At 44.1% G+C, this 13,019-nt stretch overlaps 1 protein-coding gene across 1 annotated transcript in view; it reads right to left on the bottom strand.

Moving 5' to 3' along the window:
- LOC147113360 (VPS10 domain-containing receptor SorCS1-like) overlaps positions 1-13,019 on the bottom strand; it is a 1,462,440-nt gene that overhangs the window by 49,820 nt on the left and 1,399,601 nt on the right. Inside the window, exon 19 of the mRNA XM_085996119.1 lies at positions 2,700-2,886. Coding sequence (XP_085852245.1) covers positions 2,700-2,886 — 187 coding nt within the window. The remainder of the gene's footprint in view (positions 1-2,699; positions 2,887-13,019) is intronic.

Here is a 13,019-nt window from a genome sequence, read left to right as displayed (position 1 = left end):
ATGGAACACTTTCACCTACAATCCCAATCAAGAATTTTTAGGTTAGGCATTGTACAGTCAGATGCAAAGTAAAGCTCCCTTCTACTGCCCCACAACAAAGTGACTTCACCACCACCTCAAAGACCACCGCTATTGCACAAATTCGATGGATTTCTTTCAGAAAAGAATATTTTGGGATGCAGTATATGAGTGATTTGAGACATGGCTTCTGGTAAGGGTAGCACGCTTGGGAGGAACAGGTGACTTTGGACCTAATGGTTCCCAAAGCTTTCGATCACTGTGGGTTTTCCATGCCTCACGTCTGAGTCTGTTGTCTGGGTCTGTTGTCAACTAATTGACACAGATTGATTGCCATGATCAGTCAACAACTCCATTGTCATTGTGTCATGCGACTACCAGGATGGTAGAAGGCGCACTAGGTGGATCTTGGTCTTTTTTCATCGAGCAATTCCTATGTTCTTTGCCCAAGCTGCTTTCGGCCTGAGGACGTGCTCGATTTTCCCTTCCTCCCTACCAAAAAGTCCCTCCATTCTGCTTGAGGTTATGAGCTCACCAATGTAGGTACATTTGAGACCGGACTCACATCCTTGGACTGAACTGTGTGTGCACTCCAAGCACAATGGGACATTGCACCATCCTTAAAGGACAATTGGCAAATGCATATTAAAAAAAAAATGAAAGTAAGTCATGAACCTATTTTACATACGAACTTACGAATTAGGAGCAGGAGTAGGCCACTCGGCCCCTCGAGCCTGCTCCGCCATTCAATAAGATCATGGCTGATCCGACTACTCCACATTCCCGCCTACCCCGATAACCTTTCACCCCCTTGCTTATCAAGAATCTATCTACCTCTGCCTTAAAAATATTCAAAGACTCTGCTTCCACCGCCCTCTGAGGAAGAGAGTTCCAAAGACTCACGACCCTCTGAGAAAAAATTTCTCCTCATCTCTGTCTTAAATGGGCGACCCCTTATTTTTAAACAGTGACCCCTAGTTCTAGATTCTCCCACAAGAGGAAACATCCTCTCCACATCCACCCTGTCCAGACCCCTCAGGATCTTCTATGTTTCAATCAAGTCACCTCTTACTCTTCTAGACTCCAGTGGATACAAGCCTAGCCTGGTCCAACCTTTCCTCATAAGACAAGCCGCCCATTCCAGGTATTAGTCTAGTAAACCTTCTCTGAACTGCTTCCAATGCATTTACATCCTTCCTTAAATAAGGAGACCAATACTGTACACAGTACTCCAGGTGTGGTCTCACCAATGCCCTGTATAACTTTAGCATAACCTCCCTACTTTTGTATTCAATTCCCCTCGCAATAAATGATAACATTCTATTAGCTTTCCTAATTACTTGCTGTACCTGCATAGTAACCTTTTGCGATTCATGTACTAGAACACCCAGATCCCTCTGCATCTCGGAGCTCTGCAATCTCTCACCATTTAGATAATATGCTTCTTTTTTATTCTTCTTGCCAAAATGGACAACTTCACATTTTCCCACATTATACTCCATTTGCCAGATCTTTGCCCACTCACTTAACCCATCTATATCCCTTTTGTAGCCTCCTTGCGTCATTTATTTATCTTAGAGCTGAAATGCTGTTCCAGTTACCCAGATTTTGCCCTACAGGCTCACATAAGATAAATCTCAATGAAGGACTATTAGCTCCTCACAACCAACTGGCCTAAAACACAGGAAAGAGAGGGACAAATCCACATTTGTGTTCGAGGGAGAAATCAAGGTATCTGAAACAAAAGCAAAAAATGTTAGAAATATACAGCAGGTATGCCAGCATCAGGAAAGAGAAAAGACAGATTCACGTTTGGGGTGGCAATCTTTCACCAGGACTTTAAAAGTCAGGGATTATTCCTTTTTTTTTGGGTAGAAGAAGTAATGCTCTGGAAGCGGTACAGTATTCACAGTGCCTGCTCTGCAAGTGGACACATGGGCCTCTCATATCCCAGGTAAAGCTGTGGTGAACATTCAGATTGGTTCCTCTATCCCCAGCCAGCCAGGATGGATGAGCTACAGTATTAACCTGAACTTGATCTTTCCGCAGGCGTCTAAGGGTATGAAACTGTACTTAAACCGCATTACTGTGTTATTGCTATTCTGGCGTTGATAGAAGTCATGCTCTTTTTCTCCTCATATGTCACAACTACAGCTATGTTATTCCACAAATAAAAAGTTTGTATTAATAACCCAAAATAAAAACAGAAAATGCTGGAGGTGCACTCAGTTGATGCCAGGAAGACCGAAGACAGCTTCGTGTTTTGGGATGGGAATGGGCAACATGTAAATCTCAAGCTCAAATCGCATTCTAACCACGTACACCAAGAGGCAGCTCATGAGTTTAGTCGGCTGCAAGTAGACTTTGAAATGCTGGAGATGGATGTAAAGTGCCTTACTCTATAACGTTACAAAAATTGTCTTAGTCCAGCCATTTTGAAAAAAGCATTGGAAACAGAAAAGGGCTGAGTCAGTCAGGATCCCGAATGGAAGGAAAAGTGATGGGGATGAGAACAGGAAGACTGCCAGACTCTGGGGTTACCTCAAATCTACAGCACGGAAACAGGCCATTTGGCCCAATTAGTCTCTGCCAGTTCTTTACGCAATATGTTGACGTTATTGTGCATTTCCAGCATTTTACTGTTTCTATTGTACATTTCTATCTTTATAATATTGACCTACAAGTTACATGTAGGAACAGGATGGCCCGGGTGGATCCCAAACTGTTCACTGCTCGAGCGATGACACGATAGGTCCCGCCGTGCTTGTAGATGTGCTTGATCCCTCCTTCGACCGAGCTGAGATTAGCGTAGGTCACCGCAGTGCCGTCTCCAAATTCCATCTGCAAACTGGTCCTCGGAACATCTCCCTGTGTCAGTGCAATAGGCGGGTTAGCAGACTGTTCAAAAGCAGTAGATAGACCCAATATTGTATTGTTACAGAAGCAGATACTTGTAAACTTGTCAATCCCACCGCCATCATCAAAAGTTTAAATCAGAAGTACAAAGAATTTACAACACAGAAACAGGCCATTTGGTCCAACAGGTCTGTGCCAGTGTTCACGCTTCAATCTAAGGTGGGAGCCTCCTCCCACCTTACTTCATCTCACCCTATCAGCAAATCCTTCAATGCCTTTCTCCCTCATGCACTTATCTAGCTTCCCCTTAAATGCATAAATGCAGTTCTACTTTGACAGGTTATCACTGAAAAAAACTTATCGGTGACATGAATCTTGTCATTCATGTGGAAATTGACTTATGAAATAATACTGGGCGGCCTGCTGGTGGCGCTGTCCAAGGAGAGTATAAATACTCGGCATGGGCCCAGCTTGCTCAGGACATTCTTTAACAGGAACTAGTGAAGGACGCAACTAGATCTCCATGTTGAAAAACAGTTGATTAAAGCCTTGTTTAATACTCAGACCAAGTGCCTATTAGTTTTCTTACGTCAATCAGTTTGTTCAGTTTAATAACAATTACAAAATGAAAATCCCAGTTTTGATTGCGTACAAATCATTTTACATAGGACACAAGAAATAGGAGCAGGAGTAGGCCACACGGCCCTTCGAGCCTGCTCTGCCATTCAATAAGATTATGGCTGATCTTCTACATCAATTTCACTTGCCCGCCCTATCCCCATATCCCTTGATTCCCTTAGTGCCCAAAAATCTATCGATCTCGGCCTTGAATATACTCATCAACTCAACATCCACAGCCCTCTGGGGTACAGAATTCCAAAGATTCACAACCCTCTGAGTGAAGAAATTTCTCCTCATCTCAGTCTTAAATGTCCGACTCTCATCATGAGGCTATGCCCCCTAATTCTAGACTCTCCAGCCAGGGGGAAACAGCCTCTCAGCATCTACCCTGTCAATCCCCCTCAGAATCTTATATGTTTTACTGAGATCACCTCTCATTCTTCTAAACTCCAGAGAATATAGGCCTATTCTACACAATCTCTCCTCATAGGCCCTTTTAAGTTAACTGCAATCTTTGAAAATACCATTAAACTGTCCAGTTCAATAAAATGCACTTGAAGAGCGTGTTTCACATAAGAAAACATCCAAAGGCACTGTACAGGGATGGAGGAGAGTGATCAGGGACTTGGTATAGGATGACGGATTGAAATTTGGAGGTGGAGTGGCCAAACACATGGTCAAAGAGGTAACCTTTGTGGATGGTCTTGAAGAAAGAGCTTGTACTTACATAGCGCTTTATCGCATCTCTCAGAAATGTTACAAAGCACTTCATATCCAATGAGTTACTTGGGCAATTTATCACTGAAACTAAACAGTAAAAAAAATTCGTTCTAGGGATGTGGGCGTCGCTGGCAAGGCCAGCATTTATTGTCCGTCCCTAGTTGCCCCTTGAGAAGGTGGTGGTGAGCCGCCTTCTTGAACCGCTGCAGTCCGTGTGGTGATGGTACTCCCACAGTGCTGTTAGGGAGGGAGTTCCATGATTTTGACCCAGCGATGAAGGAACGGCAATATATTTCCAAGTCAGGGGAACTTGGAGGAGATGGTGTTCCCATGTGCCTGTTGTCCTTGTCCTTCTAGGTGGTAGAGGTCGCGGGTATGGAAGTTCCTCAATGGTTTGGTGGGTGAATATATTGTCTGCTGCAGCACTGAGCCATGTGAGCAGAAGGCACCAGATTTGATCCCTATTCTGAGTCAGTGGATCTCAGGTGGTTTGTCAGCAATGATGCGACATGTAACCTCAGAATCCCTGGGATAGGGAGGGGAAAGCTGGCCATGGTTGCTGCTCGTGATCCTATTCCGTTGACTTAAGTGTGTGGAAGTTGGGTTAGGAGAGTTTCTGGCTTGGCTGTGAAGCTGCCCTCAACCGCCTCTCTCTTATTTGAGATGGTCATTACCTGGCACGTGTGAGGTGCAAATATTACTTGCCACTTAGCCCAAGCCTAGACATTGCCCAGGTCTTGCTGCTTCATTATCTGAGGAACTGAACACGCTACTGGACCTCAATATGAAGGCTTGCACATGAAGAACAGTTACAAGTATAGGAGGGTGTCAGTCATCGGTGGAATCTACCTCAGCATAAATCAGGAGAGGAGGTAGAGAAAAGGGCAGAAAGAGACAAAATAAACTATGGAGAAAAACAATCTGCACACTTTCTCTCCAAAAGTTTCACTCAAACATTTCCAGTTTTAAATTTAATGATATAAACAATAGCTTTATGCTATCCATGTATGCATCAAGCACAACTAGATAATCATGTTATCTCAAACAGTGACACCTGCATAAATCAACAACAGACAGTGGGACCGATAATGCTCTTATCCGGCAAGCAAGTGCTGGCTCTTGGCATAGAAATGATGTATTATAAAGCATGAATTATAAATTAGATGAGCAGTTATTGTGCTACACTGGTGGCTTGACTCTGAGGGGTAACCATGCTGCTAAGGGATTAGTGCTTGGCTCAGTGAGTGAGAGGGACGGGTCGTGGAATGGCAGAGAACGGAGTGAGGAGGAGGGGGAGGAGGAGGAGGAAAAGGCTTTGAGGAGTATTGGAGTTGGAGAAGCTAAGAAGGGAGCGAGAAGAAAGAGGGGGATAAAAAGTGGAAGTCGAGGAGGAAAGAGGAGTAGGTGGCGAGGAGGAAATAGATATGGAGCAGGAGAAGGAAATTAGGAGGAAAGAGAGGAGGAGGACAGGATAGGGGAAAAATACACAGTCAGCCCATAGTGATAATGGAAGGTCTCCCCTTGACCTCGATATGGGTCACAGAGATCATCCCAGAACCCCAACCTTTATTCGCAAGCTGTAGGCATGCCTTTACAGCATCTTTATGTTTGTGTACAAAAGTTGCTATTTGGTTCGGTTTTGTGCTGCCATTTTAGTATTTAAATAATGAAACAATGTGACTGGCCACACATCGCCACATTGTCATTGCAGTGGTGCAAATATACAGCTGATCTGAATCAAAGCAATCTGACTGCAATTAGTGGATCACCCTTCCATGCATCAACTAGCCTTTAAGTAATAAGTGAAATGATTCAACCTAACAGCCTATTTCCTCTAAAATTTGTATTTGAAGGTTGGGAATTACAGCAACTAGATTGTTACATTTGAATTTTTCGAACTTGAAATTTTCATTATCCTAAATTTGCTTCAATTATAATATGAACATTTGAAAGAATTGGTTTCATGGTTTTAATGTTTTGTATTCAAGATGCAGCATGCCAGTGCTAAGGAGTGGAACGCTTTTCTATTTAGGGCACCCAGTGGCAATGCCAAGTGCTCCTGGGCCAGATGCGGCACTGGTTAGACGCTCTTCGATCCTCTAATCTGTCCTATCTTTAGACAATCTCCTCAGGCTGTACCAATGTGACATTTTCATCTCCCATCCTTATGGTTCTCTGACTGCGACTGCAAATATAGTGGCGATTTTTGTCAAATGATTGTCTCTCACTTCCGTGGGATACTGGGAGACGTGTCATTAACTCCTTTCACCGAGGACCCTCACAGCAGGCTGGGAGAAGAGCTTTCGCCCCATCAAGTCTGGAGGCGAAAGCATGTTCTAAGTCATTGCTCAACCTAAATTCTCTAAAGGTTGCTGGATTCAGAGATTGCAAACTAATTGCCATCATTAACTGTGCACATTCAAAATAGACAAGCATTTGTGAAAATTGGAAGCGTTAACATTTTTCCTACCGCCAGGTTTTAAAACCTTACACAGAAACTGGGAATGGAATCATGTTTTTTGTTAGTGCAGCGCAAGTCTTCCGCCAATAACCAGCTCTCGTACGTCTTCTAAACCGTCCATTCAGCTGCGCTCACACAGTTCGTTTACAGCACTCAAAAGATTTTGCAAAACTGAAAGCCTGCCTTCTAAACGGGCTCCTATAATCAAACCCTGGAGACAATGGGCAAACGTGGTAACAAGACTGTGCCGGTGAACAAAACCCGTGAAAATTGGCATTAACAACAGTTCAATTACGTTGCACAGTTGATAAAGCATTGACACAAACTCTGCAGTACTGTTCTGAGGTGAAATTGGTCAGATTGTCAGCAACCTGCATAATTGTAACCGGCACAAAGCAACATTTATTAGAAATTCACAAATGGTTGGCTGGACTAGATGGAACCTCTTTAGCATAGATAGAAACATAGAAACATAGAAGATAGGAGCAGGAGTAGGCCATTCGGCCCTTCGAGCCTGCTCCGCCATTCAATGAGATCATGGCTGATCATCCAAATTCAGTACCCTGTCCCTGCCTTCTCCCCATATCCCTTGATCCCTTCAGCCTGAAGAAATATATCCAACTCTTTCTTGAATATAGTTAATGAACTGGCCTCCACTGCCCTCTGTGGCAGAGAATTCCACAGGTTCACCACTCTCTGGGTGAAGAAATTCCTCCTCATTTCAGTCCTAAATGGCTTACCCCTTATCCTTAGACTGTGACCCCTGGTTCTGGACTCCCCGGCCATCAAAAACATCCTTCCTGCATCTAGTCTGTCCAGGCCTGACAGAATTTTATAGGTTTCGATGAGATCCCCTCTCAATCTTCTAAACTCCAGTGAGTATAAGCCCAATCGACACAATCTCTCCTCATACGTCATTCCTGCCATCCCAGGTATCAGCCTGGTGAATCTTCACTGTACCCCTTCCATGGCAAGAATGTCCTTCCTCAGGTAAGGCGACCAAAACTGCACACAATACTCAAGGTGTGGTCTCACCAAGGCCCTGTACAACTGTAGCAAGACATCCTTGTTCCTGTACTCGAACCCTCTTGCTACGAAGGCCTTCTTAACCGCCTGCTGCATCTGCATGCTTACCTTCAGCGACTGGTGCACAAGAACACCCAGGTCTCTTTGCACTTCCCCTTCTCTCAATCTATTGCCATTCAAATAATAATCTGCCTTCCTGTTTTTGCCACCAAAGTGGATAACCTCACATTTATCCACATTATAGTGCATTTGCCATGTTTCTGCCCAATCACCCAACCTGTCCAAATCGTACTGGAGTTTCACGACATCCTCCTCACAGCTTACCCTCCCACCCAGCTTTGTGTCGTCTGCAAATTTGGAGATATTACATCCAATTCCCTCGTCCAGATCATTAATATATATTGTGAACAGCTGGAGTCCTAGGACCGATCCTTGCGGTACCCCACTAGTCACTGCCTGCCACTCAGAAAACGACCCGTTTATTCCAGCTCTTTGCTTTCTGTCCGCCAACCAGTTCTCTATCCAAGTCAATACCTTGCCCCCAATCCCATGTGCCTTAATTTTGCACGCTAATCTCTTATGTGGGACCTTATCAAAAGCCTTCTGAAAGTCCAAATACACCACATCCACTGGTTCTCCCTTATCTATTTTACCAGTTACATCCTCAAAAAATTCCAGTGGATTAGTCAAGCACGATTTACCTTTTGTACTACTAGTGGATCGCCCATGGCATTGCTCGATGGTATGCTGCTTTATAAGGACAGGATACACATCAACTCTGTGATGCTTTAAGCTTGTACTAGTTTCAAACAGTAGTGGAACAGCACAATAACAGGTCCATGCAAACACAATAGGATGATGAATATTAAATCCTCTATTCATTACCAAATGACATTCAAAAATGTGGATGTTACAACGTACAAAATTGACGGGCAGGAAAAGACCAGGTGATCCATCAAGCCTGCCCCACTCCATGATGGCTGGAGCACCATGACTAAATACTTCTTCCCTCCTCACCCTCCCACCCCTAACCCGCCCCACCCACGAGCCATGTAATCTCCTCGGAGAGGCAAAATAAGAGGAAAAAGCCACGGTCAATAAGGGAAAAAAATAAGCTGGAAAATTCCTCTCCAACCCACTCAGGCGATCGAAACCGGTCCAGGAGATCACATGGACCAAATGCTATCTGTATAGACACTTACCTTCTATATGATGCGATCCCCACCCTAGTCAAGAACCAACGCATACATAAGATACTAATAGGGAAAGCTGAGCAATTGTTTGATGTATTTATGCAGGTTTTTTTTAATCAGACTACAGCCCGATAAGATTGAATAAAGCAGAATGGACAAGTGGCTGTGTGACGGAGCGGTTCTGTCCAAAAACAGTGCAATTGGCAAGCACTATGAGGCATGATGAATCATTCCTGATCACAGCACATGGCAACACCTCAGCAATATTCTTTGTGCACTCTAAAAAGGAAAGGTGAAAACGGCTGTAACAAACATAAAGTACTTCTAATTCATAAAATTTATTTATTTTTAACGACTGGGCTGTGGAACTTCTGATGCAGATCACAGACTATTACAGCGCAGAAGGAGGCCATCCAATTAGTCCCACTCCCCCCTGCTGTTTTCTCATAGCCCTGCAGATTTTTCCTTTTCAAGTATATATCCAATTCCCTTTTCCCAGACACTTCACATAAACATACATTTTTTTTTAAAGGAGTCTCAGCAGGGAGTTATTGGAAAAGATAGAATTATTTTTAAAAGGTAATTCAAAAGTCACAACAATGGAAAAAGGGATAAAAAAATGCGAAACAACCAATTTTGTAGGAGGTATCTTCAGGAGTGAGGTAAACTACTGGGGAAAGCAGCTAATATAACAGAAAAAAAGGGCAGCAAAAGATGTAATGGATTGCAAATAAGCAAACAACCTTAATTTGCAATCTATTATATAGAATGTGCAGCACAGAAAGAGGGTATTCGGTTCAACTGGTCCATGCTGGTGTTTACGTCCCGCACGAGCCTCCCTCCCACCCCTCTTCATCTCACCCTATCAGCATATCACAGAATCACAGAAACCCCACAGTGCAGATAGAGGCCATTTCGGCCCATCGAGCCTGCACTGACACATATCCCACCTGATCCCTGTAACCCCTACACCAACACATATCCCACCCTATCCCCGTAACCCCACGTATTTAATCCCCTAACACTAAGGGTCAATTTATCATAGCCAATCAACCTAACCCGCACATCTTTGGACTGTGGGAGGAAACCGGAGCACCCGGAGGAAACCCACGCAAACACGGGGAGAATGTGCAAACTCCACACAGACAGTCGCCCGAGGCCGGATTCGAACCCGGGTCCCTGGCGCTGTGAGGCAACAGTGCTAACCACTATGCCACCCTTCTCCCTCATGTGTTTATCGAGCTTCCCCTTAAATGCATCTGTGCTCTTCGCCTCAACTACTCCTTGTATTGCCGAGTTCCACGTTCTCACCGCTCTCTGGGTGAAGAGGTTTCTCCTGCATTCCCTATTGGATTTATCGGCGACTATTACTCCTAAAAGAAAAAGAAAAGAAAGACTTGCATTTCTATAGCGCCTTTGACGACCCCCGGACGTCCCAAAGCGCTTTACAGCCAATTAAGTACTTTTTTTTTGAAGTGGAGTCACGTTTGTAATGTAGGGAAACTCGGCAACCAATTTGCGCACAGCAAGATCCCACAAGCAACAATGTGATCATGACCAGACCATTTGTTTTAGCTGTGGCTCAGTCGCCTCTGAGTCAGGAGGTTGTGGGTTCAAGACCCACTCCAGGGACTTGAGCACATAAAGCTAGGTTGACACTCCCAGTGCAGTGCTGAGGGAGTGCTGCTCTGTCAGAGGTGCCGTCTTTCGGAGGAGATGTTAAAACCAAGGCCCCGTCTGCTCTCTCAGGTGGATGTAAAAGCTCCCATGGCATTATTTCGAAGAAAAGCAGGGGCGCTATCCCCGGTGCCTTGGCCAATATTTATCCCTCAACCAACATAACAAAACCAGATTATTTGGTCATTATCCCATTGCTGTTTGTGGGACCTTGCTGTGCGCAAATTAGCTGCCGCGTTTCCCACATTACAACAGTGATTACACTCCAAAAAGTACTTCATTGGCTGTAAAGCGCTTTGAGATGTCCAGTGGTTGTGAAAGGCACTACGTATATAAATGCAAGTCTTTCTTTTTGATGTTGGTTGAGGGATAAAATATTGGCCAGGACACTGGGGAGAACTCCCCTTCTCTTCTTCGAAATAGTGCCGTGGAATCTTTTACGTCCTCCTGAGAGGGCAGACTGGACCTCGGTTTAAGAGCTCATCCGAAAGCTGGGACCTCAGACGGTGCAGCACTCCCTCAGTACCTGTTGCTGTTTTAGTAACACTGTTTTCTGCTGTTATTTAGCCCCTTGTCTCAGGAGGTTTTTTTTAATCATTGCTGAAGATGCTCCTACGTGAGCAGTGAAACAATAAGGCTGACTTTAGCTCTATCCACCTGGTGTAAACAGGGTAGTCGCAAATTGAACATGGTTTTTGGGGTCACATACCGTCCCGTTTATGCTGGCGCTCTGGCCGCTGCCATCTTGGATAGGGTCCCACAATGGGCAGCCAGAGCACCTGCCTGTTTCAGGCAAGAGGCTACCTGTAATATGCATGGCGTAGATCGGACCCCGATCGCAGTTTCGAGGTACAAATGAGCGGAGCATGTACCGCGCCCCGGAAATGTTTAAACATTTTTATTTTGGTGGAGGCCCTTTAAGACGCTCAGCTCATGTACGTCCTGCTTGGGAAGCGACCTAAATATTCAAATGCTAGAGGGACCTTGTAGTTCTTCACAAGTCTCAGGGGGAAAAAAAAATACTTTGAAGGATACTGTCTCAAGTGTTGTGGGCACTTTTATGTAGGTACATCTAGTTGGAGTAAATCCAGGCAATGACTATAAATTGAGCCAGGAAATTAGAACCAGGGGACATAAATGGATATCGGTGCGAAGTAGTTTTAGGACAGATATTGAAAGAATTTCTTTGCTTAGAATTATCTGTCAGGGGAGCAGTAGAGGCAAAATCATTTAAAATATGGCTGGAGGTTGCAGTGGATCAAGTGCGCCTTTTCTGACCCTTGAATTTTCTAATTCTACCTACAGGAAGGTGAGTTAAATGCAGTATGTGCTTTGAGTGAGCTATCTTGCTTGCAGTGCAGTCATCGCCTTGTTTTAACAATTTCTACCATCCACTGCTCCTCCAAATTCGGGAACAGTTCCAATACATTTCAATGACATTATTGCCTATTGGAATCTGATTCAAAAGCCAGTTGCACATGAGAAGATAAATTGTTTGCTTATCTCAGGTGCAGGGCTTGAGTATGTAGATTAAATTAAGTTGAGATGTGCCAAAATGAGTCCCTGAAGGAGCAGATTAGAGGTCTGGCGATTCACCTGCAGGGCTTTGTTTTATCTTCAGCTTCAGACATTTGATATTATATATATATTTATATATTTAAAAAAACAGCTACAACCTCACAGCACAATGGTTCATGGAGTGTGGCTTTCTTTCCTATTACTGTTTCAGGCTCCATTTAAAAAAATATATTAACTATCAACAGGGGTCCAGCTCTTCGGAGAGTCCCCTGATTGTAAGTCGATTTGTTTGAACAAACCAGGCTGCTGGCTTGTGGACATAATAATAATAATAATAATAATCAATTTTATTGTCATTGTTAGTGCACAAGTGCAGTACAACGAAATGTAGGCTTGCGGCTCCCGAGAGTGTACATTTAGATTAAGACATTTAAACATTCAACATACATTTGGCTTGTAATACATTAACATAACCCTAATAAAGTGCATTGGCAGATGTGCAGGCTTTAGAGTTTATTTGTGGAGTTCAGTAGGATGACAGCCCTGGGAAAGAAGCTGTTCCTAAATCTGGTCGTACGGGTGCGAATGCATCTGTAGCGTCTCCCAGATGGCAGGAGGGCGAACAGACTGTGGCTGGGGTGGGTAGGGTCTTTGATGATGGACCGTGACCTCCGTAAACAGCGTTTCTGGTATATGTGCTCTATGGTCGGTAGCCGGGTAACATCCCGTGTAACTTGGTGCAATTGTCGCTCAGGGAGCAATGACATTTCCAGTGTGGTGGACCCAGCAAGCAGTGACTAGACTTCAAAAAAAAAAGTACTTAATTGGCTGTAAAGCACTTTGGGACATCCTGAGGTCATCAAAGGCACTATATAAAGGCAAATCTTTCATTTTTTAAAAAATCATGTTACATCACTCTTTCTGCACTG

Source organism: Somniosus microcephalus, chromosome 8, assembly GCF_052327205.1.
Source record: "Somniosus microcephalus isolate GS21.2 chromosome 8, FLI_Smic_1.0, whole genome shotgun sequence".
NCBI lineage: Eukaryota > Metazoa > Chordata > Chondrichthyes > Squaliformes > Somniosidae > Somniosus > Somniosus microcephalus.
The sequence above is the reverse complement of the archived record's forward strand: the minus strand, read 5'-3'. Positions and strand labels throughout refer to the sequence as shown.